The following is a 19,042-nucleotide window of genomic DNA, read 5'->3' as shown; positions in this document are numbered from 1 at the left end:
TTTTGTGTGCAAATAAAACAAAAATTACAACTTTATTCAACAATTCTTCTCCTCCAAATCACCACTTCCGCCATTATCTAGAGTAATGCATGTGCATTTTACATCAGCAGCACCATGCACCTGCATTGTTTATGAGCAGAGGAATGCGCACACTCGTGGTACTCTTGATACTTGGAGGACAGAACTGTCTATAGTGGATCAGAAAGCTCTTAGTTTCTATCAAAAATATCTTAATTTGTGTTTTGAAGATGAACAAAGGTTTTATGGGTTTCGAACAAGATGTGAGTTTTCATTTTTGGGAGAACTATCCCTTTAAGCATTCTTTAGAATAATGTTTAATAATTTACATGTGTCTAATTTAATTGTGGGTTTGTAAAGATTTGGAAAAAAAATTGTAAGTGCACTTCTATAAAAACAACACTACAATATACTCATACATATGTGGTTAAGTAAAATCCTTACCTGGTATGGAGAGGTTGAGCTGGATGCTCTGATCTTCATCATGTTTGTCCAGTCCCAGAATCATCCAGTTCTCCAGCCCATCTGAGTCCGAATCCATATCCGCCACAAAAGGAGGTACAGATTCAGAAGAGCTCTCATCCGATTCAGAATCCAACACCACAATCTCATCTGGGGAGCTTCTTCCTGCTTGAAAACAGTTTATTTAAAGGCATAATATGTAAGATTTTTGTATTAAAATATAAAAAAAGTTATATATTTTGCTGACTTGGGTCAGATTGCATCGACTGTGGGGATAAAGACTACAACTCCCATAATTCCACACTTACTCACGGTGTCAAGGTGCATTCACACCATATCGGAATTCCCGTAATTACGAGATTCCAACTTGTAAAAAGCGTTCATGTCCTCGTAGAACTAGTAATTACAACTTGTGAACTGGGAGTCTTCTGAGAGCTATGACTTGTACCACATGACCGCTGTACCACCTGACCAACGTAGCCTCTATTTAGGCGTTGATAGTGTTGCCATAGAAAAAGCATAATTCCGAGTCTGAGGACGTGAACAGCTCCGAGTAAAACGTCACGTGTTGTCACCTCGAAATTATGGTATTTACGATATGGCGTGAACGCAGCATCAAACTACGCCTTTGTTTCTTTGTTTGTTTTGAATATGCACCCTCTAGAGGTGGAAATGACATATTGTGCCACATTACAGTCACACTGTAAGATATAAAATGACAATTTGAGAAATTAAGTGTAAAAAGTAAAATAAACTTGTTACTAAACTGACAGCCGTGGTACTCTTAATACTTAGAGGAGGAGAAGAACTGTCTATGGAGGGTCAGAAAGCTCTTGGATTCCATCAAAAATATCTTAATTTGTGTTTTGAAGATGAACAAAGGTTTTACGGGTTTCACACAAGATGAAGGTGAGTAATTAACGACAGAATTTTCCTTTTTGAGTGAACTATCCCTTTAAAGGTAGGGCTGGGCGATTAATCGAAAAATAATCGAAATCGACATTCAGAACCTATAATCGATCAAATGTTTCCAGGTCGATTATTTCGATTACTTTCCCTTTAAAAACAGTACCGCGTATGGAGTCACGTGACCCCGCTCCGTTCCGCCGACATGTCCATGGAGAGCTTAAAAAATTTACAGGATATACAAGAGTAATTTTGTTTAGAAGACAGTGCTTATTTTCTACTTTGAAAGTGCATTTTCGGTTTTCGGCCGAAAGACTTTTATCACCGAAACAACACGGCCGAAACAGTATGTTGACACAAACAGAAACCGCAGCCTGCACGTGCTTGTCTGAAGCAACACGTCTGCGGTGTGGACGTATGGAAAGACCCACGGATAGCGATTTGCAAAACTTGTTTTGCCGAAATTTCCAGAGGGGTTGTGTCTGCAGTCGTGCGTGCAGTGATAAGAGCAGAGATCGAGACAGATGTAGCTTTCAGTGAGTGAAAAACATTAGCTTTACGTTGGTGTTACGTCACAATATTTTAAAGATATGTCTTTTCATACTGTATTTTTATTAATATTTATGTTTTAAACCATGGAGGTGAGCCAATGGAGATCACACAAGCAACGTGAAAACTGCGCAATGTTAAAATGAAAGTGAAAACTGATTTTCAGCATCTGACGTGCATTCTCTCAGAGACAATGAGAGACGATTATACTTCATATGCTGATATTAATTTAGTCCCCTAATATTTTCCTTGTGCCCTGAATATGGTGGGAAACGTATAAAAAGAAACGTATATTGTGCAAGGTTTGTTTCAGAAAATCGGTTCTTGAAATAAAGCTCTTAATTTTAATTGAAAACTGCAGTGTTATTAGGGGTTATAAAAGTCATAATTATGATTTCAGGTGGTCTTAAATGTGGGGACTGAAAGACAAGAAATGATGAAACTTCAAAAGGCTATCCATTGAATAAATCTGAGCGCTGCACGTTTCAAAGTCATTTGTTGCGCTGCTTTGTATACCAGTCTGACAGCGCCTCCTGCTGGAAGAGAAACGCGTAGACTTGTAAATGTGAATTTTTTTACAGTCTATAATGTGATGGATCCAGAAGATAATGTTATAAAAATTTAAACAATTTAAACAAAGGCAGTAAAATATATGTATATGTCAAGTAATAAAATACTTGATTGATAATAATTGTTTAAATTAATATAATTGATTTATTCTTTGAAACTTTAATATTAATGTATGCAACTGCAATGCCTTGAGTCTAGTAAGATTAGTACACAGTCATAGCCATAAATGGAATGGTACTAATAATTGGCATAATTCTTTCGGTGTTTCGGTTTTCGGCCTTGGTTTCCTCTTTTTCGGTTTCGGCCAAGAATTTTAATTTCGGTGCATCCCTACTTGTCAGTGAACTATGAGGGCAAAAAAATAAATATTATATAAATATAATTAAATATAATTTTATTAATAAATAAAATAATCGTTCATTAATCGTAATCGAGTTAAAATGTTCAATTAATCGAGATTTTGATTTTAGGCCAAATCGCCCAGCCCTATTTAAAGGTCCCATATTGTACACATTTCTGGAGGTTTATTTTAGTTGTTGATGTCCTTAAGAATATATATTTGCGGTATAAGTGCCAAAATCCATCTCAATATATGTGACCCTGGACCACAAAACCAGTCTTAAGTCGCTGGGGTATATTTGTAGCAATAGCCAAAAATACATTGCATGGGTCAAAATTTTAGATTTTTCTTTTATGCCAAAAATCATTAAGAAATTAAGTAAAGTTCATTTTCCATGAAGATTTTTTGTAAAATTCCTACTGTAAACATATCAAAATGTAATTTTTGATTTGTAATATGCATTGTTAAGAACCTAATTTGGACAACTTTAAAGGTGATTTTCTCAGTCTTTTTGATTTTTTTGCATCCTCAGATTTCTGATTTCAAATAGATGTATCTCAGTCAAATATTGTCCTATCCTAACAAACCATACATCAATAGAAAGCTTATTTATTGAGCTTTCATATGATGTATAAATCTCAGTTTTGTCAAATTTAACCTTATGACTGGTTTTGTGGTCCAGGGTCACATATTTTTACAGCTCCTTTTTTAGGAGCTCTGTCAAAAACAGGTCGATTTTGGCCCATCTAATTAATATTCATGAGCCTCTCTTCTGATTGGCCTGTTGTTTTCTGAGTGACGCACAGCCAGGCCAACCACAGGTAACTACGGTCATGTATGCTTTAGCCGAGCCCAGAGCCATAGAGAGAGCCTAGCCTGCTGATACTCAACAGGATATTTCAGAATGATCATTAATGTTTTTTCTTTTTCAAACACCGAATGCAGTAAGCTACATAACTGTTGCTTTAGTAAAGCCCATTTCACAATGCGCGCTGATTCTGGAAAATTACGGGAACGAGCGCTGTGTGAACAAAAGCCAGAACCATAAAGGCAGTGTTGTAGTGATGATGCACGTTATCATGCGGCTCTTCACGACGAAAAAATACGTGCAAAGTGGAATGAAGCGGCGATCGGGCAGAGCCAGCTCCGCACTATCAACATTGAAGCACAGTTTGTTCAGGTTAGTTTCAGTTTAGTGAAAGGTACGCGTCGCATTACATCTCACATCCATACGTCACATGTCTTTATGGGTTGTGTGCAGGGATGGAAATTAGCACCCGCCACCAGCCAAATGCGGGTGATTTTGTGTTGTGGCGGGTAAACTCGCTTCACCCACCGGCCACCGTGGCGGGTAAATAAAAATAACATACTTCAATCGGACGGCGTGAGGCGGTAATGCACCTTAACGTTGATTGCGAACTGCCGTTAAAATACACGAAGAAGACGACGGCGGACACTTTTAGCGGAGGCACACCTTCAAAAAAAAGTGGCGATACATCACAGGCATTAAGAGGTCTGTTAAAATATCTTTACAATCAGCTTTTGAAGAAATATGTTGTATTTCGTGCTACAGTGCACATTCTGTCAGATGCAATTCATGGCGCGTTTTTCTCAATATACTCTACAAAGCGGCATTCATTCACATCAGATGATAACTCGGCGGCAGATTTCCACTCACACAGGGGTGTAATTTCCACTGGGGACACGCTTTTCAAAATCCCGTTGGTGTCCACCCAAATGGTTTTGTTAAGTAATCTCTTGTATTTTAGAATGCACGCTCTACATTGCGGAGAGTTTCGCGCTATAGTAAAAACGAAACCAAAAGTAAAACGCGCACGCGCATTCAAAAGCAACTTTAATACCCTGCGTTTAGAGAGCGACTCCCCAATGCGCGCAAATTAGGCTACATAAAATATCTAGGCTGTTATATAGGGTGACCATACGTCCTCTTTTACCCGGACATGTCCTCCTTTTTGGCTATAAAATTATGTCTGGGGGGATTTTGTAAAATATCATAAAGTGCAGTAACTACACCAACACTGAAACAGAGAAAAATGCCTTTAAAGTTTTTAGGCCAGCTAGTCAAACATGTTGACACTCTTATTTCTCGGAAACGCTCTCGTTTCTTTGGGACAAAATTGATCAGGAGACTTTGCCACAAGACAAAACAGTTTTCATAAAGTCCATTTTAAGCCTCAATTTCGACCAAATGCGTTGTTAATGCGTGTGTGTGTGGGTGGGGGTGCATCCTGGGGAGGGTGTCCTCTTTTTGGATTCTCAGAATATGGTCACCCTACTTATAGTATGTGGGTTATAAGTTGTGTAGTTGTGAAGATAGCTCTGTATCATGATAGAAAAATTAGGTGAAAATGTCAGTATTTTATTGAGATTTGAGATTAAATAAACTGCTCAAGTATAGTAGTTCTTGTAGTATTAATTTTCACATGCAGCTACACATTGTCGGTTAAAAACATAAAGTGGCTGGTAAAAACATTTAGTGGCTGGTAGATTTTGAAATCCACCGGCCAAAAAAGTTAATTTCCATCCCTGGTTGTGTGTAAAGCACGCACAGATTCCGGAAAACAACTGTGAATGAACCAAATCAAACAACTGCGGAACAAATCATGGGAAACATTATCCGTGTATTTACCGGAATCGCTGTGTGAAAGAGGCTGAAGTTGACGTGCCAGTGGTCTCTTATATTCACATTGTTCTGAAGCCTGTGCAATGATGTAGTTTCGACATGATCTATAGACTGAACAGGGTTTTCTCGACTTGTTTTCGTGTTGTTGTTGCTTAGCAATGTTATGGACACGATATTGTCTGGGTTTGACAAAAGGAGGGTGGGACGCTGGTTGGTGCTCGGGGTGGTGACTGAAGGCGGTGACTGAGTAGATCGGACGTCACATCTTTGCGGAAGTCACAGTGGCTCGTGAAAATGAACAGCTACTTTAAGCAGGCTGTGTGCAGTTTACTGTGGATTGACTGTTTTGAAACTCATATGGTAGTTTCATAGCCCCTAGACCTCAGTTTTCATGAAAAAAGCCATATGGGTGTCATGACTCTGGGCTGCAGCCTTTCCATTCTCCACACGATGTCGCTGTTTCTCTCACTCCCGCACCTTCACTTCCCTGATCGTGTACACCTGTCTTGATTATGTCACCCGTTCTGCCCCAGCTGATCACTATTATGATTTGTCTTTATAATCCCCACTCGTTTCCCACTCTGTGAGTCTGCATTGTATCTTGTATGTTCTGTCTCTGTTTCTGATCCTGACTCCTTGACCGTGTTTCCTGTTTTGTTTATTTTAGTTTTGCTTCAAGTCGCGTTGTGCCGTGTTGGCCTTTTGTTTGTTCGTTTGTTTATTTGTGTTTGTTTAATAAATATTCCCTTCCCTGCACTTGGACCCAGATTTCCTCCTCTCAGCCCTTGCGAACGTGACAGAATGCAGACTCTCAAGATGGGTCCAGCGGGGAGGAATTTTTTCAGGGAGGCGGCGTCCCCCCGTTTGGCGGCGGCGTGCGCCCGCTTGGTGGCGGCGACCACCCGCTCTGTTCCCGAGACGGCGGGGATGTCCTTCGAGGCAGCGTCGGCCACTCGTTTCAAGTACATCTACGCCTGCCTGGCGGAGATGGACGCCTATAGGGCCGAGGCTGCGCAGATGCGCCCCTACTTTGCGGCGGGGGCGGAGACGCTCTTCCGCGGGAAGGCGGCGGCGTCCATTATCTCTGTTCCTGACGCGGCAGTGACCGCTATCTCCGTTCCTGATGCGGCGGCGACTGCTATCTCAGTTCCTGATGCGGCGGCGACCGCTATCTCTGTTCCTGACATGGCAGTGACCGCCATCTCTGTTCCCGAAGCGGCGGCGACTGCTATCTCGGTTCCTGACGCGACAGTGACCGCCATCTCTGTTCCCGAAGCGGCGGCGACCGCTATCTCCGTTCCTGATGCGGCGGCGACCGCCATCTCTGTTCCTGATGTGGCAGTGACCGCCATCTCCGTTCCTGATGCGGCGGCGACCGCCATCTCTGTTCCTGATGTGGCAGCAGTGTTGTTTTCGTCAACGATGACGATGACGAAATCATTTCGTTGACGCCACTTTTTTTCATGACGATAACGAGACGATGACGAGATAAAAATGGCTCGTTGATGACTAAAACATGACAAGACGTGTGTGAGTTTTCGTTGACGAGACGAGAATAGACGAAAATGTTAGTGGGTGGTCCGTCAGACGTTTAAAATGCATGACATTTCCGCTTATTGTGCATGCCAATTAAAACTTAAAAAGTATCTGACGCTATGGCAAGCCGTTTTAGCATTAAATACTCTTTGCTACACTAGTATGGCAAGCCGTTTTTCAGCATTCCATCCTTGTTTGTCTTTTATGTTCTAAAACATTCCTTCATTATTGTAATTATTGGTGAAAATAGTCGATCCGGAAGCTCACATTGTGTTGAACTATAGATCTGCTATTTTCAGAACTTATAAGTGACACTACCCAACAGCAAAATACTTACTGACCTACATTAATTTGTTAAAAGACTACTTCTTTTCCCTTTTTTTGACTAAAACTAGACTAAAACCTATTTGACTTATCGTCGACTAAAATTGGACTAAAACTATCACATATAGAAGTGACTAAAATTTGACTAAAACTAAGAAGCATTTTAGTCCAAAAGACTAAGATTAAATCTAAATCTAAGATGGTTGTCAAAAACAACACTGTGTGGCAGTGACCGCCATCTCTGTTCCTGACGTAGCAGTGACCGCCATCTCTGTTCCCGAAGCGGCGGCGACCGCTATCTCGGTTCCTGACGCGACAGTGACCGCCATCTCTGTTCCTGACGCGGCCGTGACCACTCTCTCTGTTCCGGACGCGGTGGTGACCGCTCTCTCTGTTCCTGACGCGGCCGTGACCACTCTCTCTGTTCCGGACGCGGTGGTGACCGCTGTCTCGGTTCCTGACGCGGCCGTGACCGCTATCTCTGTTCCTGACACGGCGGTGACCGCTCTCTCTGTTCCGGACACGGCGGTGACCGCTCTCTCTGTTCCGGACGCGGCGGTGACTGCTGACATTCCTCTGGCGGTAATGCCCGCTAATGTTCCACTGGCGGCGAGGCCAGCTCACGTTCCTCTGGCGGCTATGCCAGCTCACGATCCTCTGGCGGCTATGCCAGCTCACGTTCCTCTGATGGCGGCGATGCCAGCTCACGTTCCTCTGATGGCGGCGATGCCAGCTCACGTTCCTCTGGCGGCGGTGCCCGCTGACGTTCCTCTGACGGCGGCGATGACAGCTCAAGTTCCCCTGGCGGTGATGCCCGCGGACGTTTTTCCTGGGTCCGGTCGTGCCCTGCCCAAGTTCTCGGGCCCTGCGATGGTTTCGACCAGCTTCCCAGAACATTCTTCTCCGGTCCTGCTGCAACTGCACGGGCCTGGCCCGCCATCCCTCCCCCTGTTTTCCCCAGTCCCCCGTTCCACCTCCCTCCAGACTTGTTCGGCTTCAAGGAACGTCTGGTATCCGTTCCATTGAGATGACTGTCATGACTCTGGGCTGCAGCCTTTCCATTCTCCACACGATGTCGCTGTTTCTCTCACTCCCGCACCTTCACTTCCCTGATCGTGTACACCTGTCTTGATTATGTCACCCGTTCTGCCCCAGCTGATCACTACTATGATTTGTCTTTATAATCCCCATTCGTTTTATCCTGCTCCTGCTCAGTTCTTGTCGTGTGTGCCGTGTTGGCCTTTTGTTGGTTTGTTTATTTGTTTGTTTTTGTTGTTTAAATAAATATCACTCTCCTGCATTTGGACCCAGACCTCACCTCATTCGTATCGTGACAGAATGCAGACTCCCCAAATGGGTCCAGCGGGGAGGAATCTTTCTTTTGAGGAGGCGTCGGCTGCTCGTTTTGAGTTCCTCTACGCCTGTTTCGCGCAGATGGACGCCTGTAGGGCCGAGGCTGCGCAGATGCGCCCCTACTTTGCGGCGGGGGCGGAGACGCTCTTCCGCGGGAAAGCGGCGGCGTCCATTATCTCTGTTCCTGACGCGGCAGTGACCGCTATCTCCGTTCCTGATGCGGAAGTGACTGCTGTCTCTGTTCCTGATGCAACACTGACTGCTATCTCTGTTCCTGACGCGGCGGCGACCGCTGTCTCTGTTCCTCACGCGGCGGCAACCGCTATCTCCGTTCCTGACGCGGTGGCGACCACTATCTCTGTTCCTGACGCGGAAGTGACCGCTGTCTCTGTTCCTGATGCGGCACTGACTGCTATCTCTGTTCCTGACGCGGCGGCGATCGCTATCTCCGTTCCTGACGCGGCGGCGACCGCTATCTCCGTTTCTGACGCGGCGGCGACCGCCATCTCTGTTCCTCACGCGGAAGTGACCGCCATCTCTGTTCCTGATGCGGAAGTGACTGCTGTCTCTGTTCCTGATGCAACACTGACTGCTATCTCTGTTCCTGACGCGGCGGCGACCGCTGTCTCTGTTCCTCACGCGGCGGCAACCGCTATCTCCGTTCCTGACGCGGTGGCGACCACTATCTCTGTTCCTGACGCGGAAGTGACCGCTGTCTCTGTTCCTGATGCGGCACTGACTGCTATCTCTGTTCCTGACGCGGCGGCGATCGCTATCTCTGTTCCTGACGCGGCGGCGACCGCTATCTCCGTTCCTGACGCGGCGGCGATCGCTATCTCTGTTCCTGACGCGGCGGCGATCGCTATCTCTGTTCCTGACGCGGCGGCGAACGCTATCTCTGTTCCTGACGCGGCGGCGACCGCTATCTCCGTTCCTGACGTGGCGGCGACCGCTATCTCTGTTCTCGAAGCGGCGGCGTCTGCTATCTCCGTTCCTGACACACAAATGACCGCTGTCTCTGTTCCTGATGCGGCACTGACTGCTATCTCTGTTCCTGACGCGGCGGCGATCGCGATCTCTGTTCCTGACGCGGCGGCGACCGCTATCTCCGTTCCTGACGTGGCGGCGACCGCTATCTCTGTTCTCGAAGCGGCGGCGTCCGCTATCTCCGTTCCTGACGCACAAGTGACCGCTGTCTCTATTCCTGATGCGGCACTGACTGCTATCTCTGTTCCTGACGCGGCGGCGATCACGATCTCTGTTCCTGACGCGGCGGCGACCGCTATCTCCGTTCCTGACGCGGCGGCGACCACTATCTCTGTTCCTGACGCACAAGTGACCACTGTCTCTGTTCCTGACGCGAGACTGACTGCTATCTCTGTTCCGGACGCGGCACTGACTGCTATCTCTGTTCCGGACGCGGCGGTGACCGCGCACGTTCCACTGGCGGCGAGGCCAGCTCGCGTTCCTCTGGCGGCGGCGTCCGCTGACGCTCCTCTGGCGGCGAGGCCAGCTCACGGTCCTCCGTGGCACGGGCCTGGCCCACCATCCCTCCCCCTGTATCACCAGTCCCCCGTTCCACCTCCCTCCAGACTTTTCGGCCTTAGGGAACGTCTGGAAGCCGTTCCGTAGGGGAGGGGTACTTTCATGATCTGGGCTGTGGGGTTTCCCTCAGCCACCTGGGGTCGCTGTTTTCCCTTCCCTGCACTGCACTTCCCTGATTGTTCACCTGTCTTGATTATGTCACTCGTCTTCCCCAGCTGATCACTATTATCATTTGTCTTTATAATCTCCACACTTTCACTACCCTGGTGAGTCTGCATTGTTTCCTGTTTCGTGTCACCAGTTCTGTGTGTATCCTGCTCCTGCTCAGTTCTTGTCGTGTGTGCCGTGTTGGCCTTTTGTTGGTTTGTTTATTTGTTTGTTTTTGTTGTTTAAATAAATATCACTCTCCTGCATTTGGACCCAGACCTCACCTCATTCGTATCGTGACAATGGGACCTTTAACCATTTTTTTAGAATAATGTTTAATAACTTACCTGTGTTTAATTTAATTGTGGACTTGTAAAGTCTTAATTTAAACAAATTTGTGAGTGCACTTCTATAAAAACAACACAACAATATACTTATACATATGTAGTAAGTAAAATCCTTACCTGGTAAGGAGAGGTTGAGCTGGTTGCTCTGATCTTCATCCTGTTCCAGCCCATCTGAGTCTGAATCCTGATCCGCCACAAAAGGAGCTACAGATTCAGAAGAGCTGTCATCTGATTCAGAATCCAACAGCACAGTCTCATCTGGGGAGCTTCTTCCTGCTTGAATTTTTGGTAGATGGGGCTGCAACTTCCTGTTACTGCATTTTGATGATTGACCTTTGTTAGCACAGACGCTGTCCTCTTCTTCTGTGCCAGAGTTAATCACAATAACATCTACAGCTGGAGCAGGAGGCAAGGATTTCTGCTTTGTTTGAGTCTGCGGTACAGATGACTGGACCTTACTCGAGTCCTCCTTGTCCTCCTGGATCTCAGCACCGTAGTGCAGCTGGGAATAAAGCCGGAATTCCAGTTCACTGTCAGAGTCAGACAAACTGGAGTCTGCATCGTCCTGGTACAGCTCATCCTCATAGTCATCCCGCTCCTGATAGCCTGAGAACATCTCAAGGAGAGCCCTAAACAGAGAGAAGCCAAGCCATTAAAAATCATCATGTATCATTGTTGTGTATCACCTTGTCAATAACACGTTCTTTTGTTCTTTTTATGCATGTTACATGTACTTACAATAGTATTAGCAATAAATTACGACTAATTACATGCAACTAACCCTCAACCAAATCCTTATCCCAACCATAACTACAGTCAAACAAAATATTATTCAGACACCAGTTATATTTTTTTATTTTTTTTACTAGTGTGTGCAGGACACTATAGTTCATTTATGTAAGTGAGGATAGTAAAATAAAGTAAACTGTGACATATTATACCCAAAAATTCTTCATACAGTGGACTACCTGTAAAATTAATAACAATTTTGGTCCAAAAATTATTCAGACACTTTGATCTGGCCATGTTTTGCTTAAGTGTTTTTTCTTTAATTGCTAATGCGAACTTTTTGCAACACAGACTGAACTTGTCATACTTGATTACCATTTCCTAAACTATAACTATAACTGTGATAATGTAAGAAATGTTGAAGGTGAATTAATTTGAATACATTTTGGTTTGACTGTATATAGTAAGTACACATAGTTAGTTAATATTACTCAGTACTTAAATGTATAACAAGGATACTGATAAATAAGGTGTAACCTTAAAAGTTTAGATTATTATTAATGCTTAATGTATTTTTACAAACATTTGTATGTGCCAAAATATAAAAACAGTATTTATTTTTTACAAAACAAAATCCAGTAACACTTTACAATAAGGTTCCATTTAATTTATTCACACTGGTTGACTACATTAGTTAATCAACTAACAATAAAAATAATTTTAAAGCATCTATTACTATTAATATTAATTCCAACATTTACTAGTACATTATTAAAATCAAAAGTTGTATTTACTAATGTTATTTAATGGAAATTGGCTAAGATGGACTAACAGTGAATGGTTGTATTTGTATTAACTTATGTTAACAAAGATTAATAAATACTGTAACAAATGCATTGCTCACTGTCAGTTAATGTTGCTTAATGAATTGCATATAGTTAACTACTAGAATTATTCTAAAGTGTTACACACTCCAGTGTTACTCCATTAAATATTCATAAACAACTTCTTTGGGAAAACAAGACTTGACACAGTGCAAACCTCGCTAATTTATCTAGCAGCAATTTTCAGACTGTTCAGCAGATTTTTCCAATAGGATCAGAAATTAACAAGGTCTTTTCACCAAAATGAACAAAAATGCCCCATAAATTCAAGACAAAGGGGAAAAATCCCCCTGCACAATTAAACAATGTATTACGGCTGTCACGATTAAAATGAAATGTGAAAATGAATGAAAAGCGCCACTTCACGAATTATATTTACATTCACTCACACTGCATCAGATCGCTTTTATGTGCTGATTTGTGCAGACTTATAACCAATCAAAAGCGTTTCTGTTTAACTTAGGAATGCATTGGCCAATCAGAGGCGCTTATTATATTAGTCAGCACTGAAAACGCCAGAGCTGTGTGGAGTGTGCACGCTCACGAATTCCCTCATCATAAACAACACAGTGCAGATACAATGTAAATTAAAGATTAATTTTATAGCTTCAGTGATTATAACGGACGTTTTTGCATAACTTGGGCTAGACTAGACTAACATCATGGACCGACACATTGTCCATGATGCCAGAATGTGACATGCTTTCTGTTTTCTACATCGATATTAATAATCATTATTACAATAATCCACAATAATGATTTTTATCATAATATTGCAGCACTATGAGCTCTTTTTTTAATGTACATTTTAAACAGTCTATTGTTATTGACAGCAGTTTAAAATATTGCTTAAAGTAATTGGGACATTAAAAACAACATATAGTTTTTTATAACAATAAGGCGATTATATAAATTGCCCTGACAAATGTAAAAAATGTCCCTGGAAATCATAATCTGTGTATGTGTACCTGGTATTCCCTACATTAAGGAGACCGAATGTACTGCTTATTTGATTTCATTTGTCAATCAATTATCTTATGTTATATATCATATGAGCTATTGAACAACACATATAGTGGGATGTACAGGGTTGGACCAGAAAGAAATAATATTAATTTATGTCTACAGAGTCCTCATGGGAACATGATCATTATCCCCACATGGTGAACCCCATTCTGACCTCTACAACATTACTAGCAGTCCCTCAAATCTTTTACTCAAATGAAGCCAAGAGACGACAGTCTTTATCCATAAGTCCAAGTGCAATGACATGAACATAAAACACAGCTGCTGTTTAAGTTTTAGTTAAACTGTCAGTTTGCATCCTGAAGAATGGCAATTAGTTCTACTGTATATAAACAAACACTGTACATGTGACTTTGTTTAAATTTAGCCTGTTTGACAGCAGCACGTAAGTCACAGAGATATATATTCTAGTCAGATTCATAAAAACCTCCAAGATTATGAACATAACAGATTTAACATTTAAACAACATCACGAAACACCAGCTATAGACTCTATGCTAACTTGAAACCTAAACAATCCAGTAACGTTAAACACAAGAATCCTAGAGTATTCACAATAATAAATATCTGTATAAAACATATGAGTAAATAAAACCCGTGTGCTGTAACAGCCTAAAATCAATGAAGACCAAGATTAGATAACATAAATCTGATGAACATATGTTAGCCTCAGTGCTATCAAGTGCTGCTCAATGTCCCACGTGTGTTCACGTAGCCTAACGTTACACATGGACGCCGGCTTTGGGCTTATTATTAATAAACGTGCACGAGAGAGTGTTTTAAAACATTTGTAACCTCAGCTACACCACATGACACGTTTTGTCGGGTACGGTAAGAGACTGAATAAAAATCTGACCTGTTTATAAATTCCGATTTGCAACACGGGGACACCCGCTTCCGGACTCCACAGGAAAATTAAATGGTTGGCCAACTAGTCTTCATCCCTGGGCTATAGCGCTATATTTAACATACACACACAGAGAGAGAGAGAGACCGAAGGTTAGTGACTCTGAATGTGGGGATTGTTTTAACTATTACCATGCTTGTTCATAGTGTAAATAGGAGATGATTTGGAAATGTAGGAAGTGCTTTTACTTGAATTATCTGTTTGTGTAAAGCCTCGTGGTACTTTACAAGAAACATAAGGAAGCCAGGCATTAAACATTGGTCTTTACAACCTTGTTCAGGTAGATAAAGTGTCATTTGGGAGCTTTCCCTAAGCTTTCCCTAATTTCCTGATAAACACAATGAGGATGATAACAACAACAATAGGCTAACAATAACAATAATGCTTTGTTTTGTCATTGGTATTAAACAATGGTCAAATTCATTGCAAAAAGACACTATGATAAACAGTAACACTGCCTCTGAATTGTCTCCAAAATAAATATATAAATAATACATTTGTATAATAATTTATATACATTTATGTATATATTTATACAGTGCTTAACAAAATAATACAATTACAACGTCTTTTGCCACAGCTGCCCTAAACTAACAGTCTTGGTGATTACCAAAATCATTTTTTTATGTTTCTGTAATGGATAATCCACCAGTATCGTAAGCTCTTTAGTCACGGTAGTGTTTCTAATGCTAAAATATAATTATTGTTGTTATCCATGCGCTTTCAAATTTACTGTTTTACAGGAAAGGCAGAAAAAAATAGTAAAGCACTTTATTATTATTATTGTTTTTTAACTCAGATGCCCAATTACAGTCAATAACAACAGAGACTGTGGAAAAATACATAAAAAATATACAAGCATGAATACAAGCTGTTATCAAGGCCAAAGTAGGCCATACACTATGTTTTAATTTGTTTGGTTATTATGTGTGAATAAATAGTTGCTTCAGTTTGTTATTTGCCAAATAAATTACAATAACATTTTAGTTTTCAACAAGTTTTGGACAGTTTTTTCTTTTCATGTAATCTGTATTTGTTGATTGTAAATCTGAACAAAAAAATAATCAAATGCTTTACTATTATTTCTGCCTTTCTTGTGAAACAGTAAATTCGGAAATTGATGGATAACAATACAATAAGAACAATAAGTAGCATTACAAATACTACTTTGACTAAAGAACTTACACACACTGGTGGTTTAACCATTACAGAAACATAAAAAATGATTTTGGTAATGATTCTGTGTGTACTTTTTTAAATTATATTTAGGAATAATGAGGACCTTCATTTTACTGGCATACTTACTAGTTAAAAAGGTTTATAAATCAGCCAAAATATGTTATTATTTTAATCTAGTGTTCTGCACATTTCTGTGATGGGTAATTGTAGGGGTTAGGTAATAGAAAATATCATTAACTTGAGAGAAAATCAGTGCATGTCTATGCAATGTCCTCACTAAGAGTCCCTATGGGGTCCAAATGTTCCCACAAGGACAGTAATACCACTAATTTTTGACCTTGTGAAGATATTTTTTGGTCCCCATGACAAAACAAGCTTATAAATCATACAGAATTGAGTTTTGGAACATCTAAAAATGCAGAGCGTTTTGTGTGATGGATAGGTTTGGGGTATGGGGATAGAGTATAGTTTGTACAGTATAAAAACCATTACGCCTATGGAGAGTCCTCATAAACATAGAAACCCAATTATTTTTATTTTTGCAAGCATGTTATGAGGCAATGTTATCATCAACATATATATTAATAATATGCATTATATAAATTTAAGAGAATTTCATTTCTACCAAATAGTTATTCAAGACATAAGCTGGCATTTCAAGATGTTGGCCTTTTATTAGATGTGAACTTTTTGTTATCTTTATTCCTGTAATAGAAATAACATGCAAAATGTTCTTTATCGGTTGCTATGTTCGGCCTCTTCTGAGGTCCACATTTACATATCTTAACAGGCAGCATATCTGTCAGAAACATATCTAAATATAAATCACACGTTCATATTTTTGCTTTCGTTCTTTCATTCTTTTTCTTTCTTTCTTTCCTTCTTCCTTTCTTTTTCTTTCTATTTTTGTGAAATCACAGACTACCTTTATCATCTCCAGAGCCTATATGACATGAACAGAGCATGCGACTGATGTGGGAATCATGGTGTGAATGCCATCTGATTCCGAAGACGTCTCCATGCGTGTCAGTGTCAGAAAAGGCCATCAAAGCAGTGGATTGTTTTCTTTCAAAAGGTTACATTTCCTAAATGAAGCCAAAAGCCCACCACATATACCATATTTTAGCAGAACGCAGTAGCAATAAGGATTGCAGCTAGAACAGAATGCCTGGCTGCTCAACAGAAATTGCCGCATTGGACGTATTTGTTGATCGTTATTACTATTATTGTTTTAAAAGGAAAAAGGGAAGCGTTTGTTCCTCGGTTAATCTGCACAAATTCAAACCAGTCGGGTGTTGAAGATGGAGTCACCAGCGAGGATGCAGGCTCTCCCATTCCAATATCTGATTCCACATGGCTGTTCTGCATGAGAAAGATTTTCATTTGGGAAATGAAGCCAAATGGCCACCTTCACCAACCCCTGCATTTATATTGCTGATGTCTCCGCAGCCTGCACCTTCAGTGTGTTATTCAAGTGTAACATTGACCCATACTGTGCTATGATCAATATTTGAGCATACAATTATCATGGCATTGAAAGTTATAAGTCTATTTGGGTGCTATATACAAACATAATAGCTTTATTATTGTGTAATCAAGCTATCTGGCGATTTTCTGGTGAAAAAAATCACAGCTCAAGAGTGTTATGCATGAAGTGTAGCATATGGTATACTAAATAATAGGTTAATATTAAATGTTAATAAATTAGGGTGTCCTTTTTTTTCCACAGGATCTTTGTGCAGATTTAACATCCTGAGTCTTTGGTTCCGTCAATTGCCTGTTTGATTGTGTTCCCTTTTGAGGGTCCACTTAGAATATCAAGGCACAGTTTGACCCCAGCATGTCGCTACACGTCACACGATCTGGAACAAAACATTCAGTGAAGAAACCCATGTCCTCTTTGTGTGGTCTGGTGTTGTGCCAAGTGTTGACAGGTTTAGAACTGGCACTATTTCCTGCTGAGGCTTGGGGTTCACTTCTTCTGTAGACATTTTCCACACTTGTTATAAGGTTATTACCTAAAATACATCATTATAATAAATCACTCAATTAGATAATAACCCATTTGTTACGGATTTTGGTGTATCACCAAACTTGTCATGTTGCTGAAGAAAAACTATATATATATTCCATATTCTTTTTCTCCTGACAATCAAAGAGAGCACCTCTGCAAAGGTTATTAACGCATATTCATGTTTTAATAATACTCTTTTATTAAAGGAAAATAAAACATAAGAAAAGAATACCCCAGCAATGCCTTCTGCATTTTAAACTAACAATAACAGAAGTGGCTCTAAGGTTTCTCTTTAAATATGACAAAATGCGTGTTAAAATTTTTGTCATTAAATTATGGTTTCACAGAACTGCAGAAAAATGTGAGGTAGCCTAGTTATTATAACCACATACATTTAGCTATTTCTGCTACGACTGGTCTGGTCTTGTAGATTTTTACTAGATATACATAGCCAAATTAATTAATACCGAAAGTTTCTTACCACAATTACCATATTTTGCCGAATAATCCAACCTATATGTGGAGCCAACTCCTTCAAAAGCTTTCGAAATATTTCTCTGTTTGTTTGTTTGTTTGCTGACAGTGTTGGTTTTTGTTTCCACAGTAGAAATCATTTTTGTGCGACATTTTCGTGTTTTTGCAAGGGATAACTAAGGACTAATAAGAAACACACGAAAGTGTGCTTCCGCCATAAACACTGAGAGACTGACAGTCCGAATTTCTTCAGCTGCTTTTGTTTTTAAAGGTCTGCTAAGACAATTTTGAATCATATAGATTTATTTTATGTGAGCTTGCGTTTAAATATTGTGAGGGAAAAACATTCGTTTATTGGACTTCTATTCATAACACTATTCACAGACCGAATGAGTTGAACAGAAAACGGAGGCGTCATTAATGTTGTTGATTTTCTCTCTGTATTTGTTTACTTTTTGTTTTAATTGTCCGCTTTGACTCCCGCGTCTCGGTCAAAAGCGATTATTTCCGCATCCAGCAGGGCAATAGCCAAAATTCTCCCCTTACCAAAAACTCTCCGCGCTTCAATTACTTTATTAATTAAATTAAGAAGGGGACTGAAACACCACGTTTTGTAACCCTAGCACGTTATGACTGCATGGGTGGAGCAATGTTGCCAAAGCAAATATCAACAGAATCTATAATGTATAAAAACCTTTGCAATTTCAAATAACAACCCCCTTTTATAAATGTATTACTTAAATAATTTTGTATAATTTGCTTAGAGCACAAATATAATTCCAAGCATATTTAAACTTTTTTTTGTGCTTACAGAGCAAATCACTTCTAGTATAAATAAATAAATGTGCAAATAGTAACCAGTGTTTCTGTAAACGATTGCACTAGAGTAAATCATAAACTATATGGGGCAACCTTTATTTTGCCAAAAAAATAAATAAATAAGATCTGACGTTTCTTGCTTTTTTCTTTTAATAGGCAGTAGCCTTACTAGGTACAGTGGTAGCAAAAACTGAAATAGCAGCAATGTTTTTAGGCTATTATAATTTTATTATTAATAATAATTAGTCTATTGTTGTTGTTGTTACTAA

At 40.8% G+C, this 19,042-nt stretch overlaps 1 protein-coding gene across 1 annotated transcript in view; it reads right to left on the bottom strand.

Moving 5' to 3' along the window:
• The window catches only part of zcchc7 (zinc finger, CCHC domain containing 7), an 81,793-nt gene extending 67,448 nt beyond the window's left edge, over positions 1-14,345 (bottom strand). The window contains exons 1-3 of the mRNA XM_073842763.1: positions 14,237-14,345; positions 10,859-11,370; positions 463-648 (exon numbers count right to left, since the gene is read on the bottom strand). Coding sequence (XP_073698864.1) covers positions 463-648; positions 10,859-11,357 — 685 coding nt within the window. The 5' untranslated portion in view covers positions 11,358-11,370; positions 14,237-14,345. The remainder of the gene's footprint in view (positions 1-462; positions 649-10,858; positions 11,371-14,236) is intronic.
• Positions 14,346-19,042: the final 4,697 nt, after the last annotated feature.

This window comes from Garra rufa, chromosome 6, assembly GCF_049309525.1.
Source record: "Garra rufa chromosome 6, GarRuf1.0, whole genome shotgun sequence".
Classification (NCBI taxonomy): Eukaryota; Metazoa; Chordata; class Actinopteri; order Cypriniformes; family Cyprinidae; genus Garra; species Garra rufa.
The sequence above is the reverse complement of the archived record's forward strand: the minus strand, read 5'-3'. Positions and strand labels throughout refer to the sequence as shown.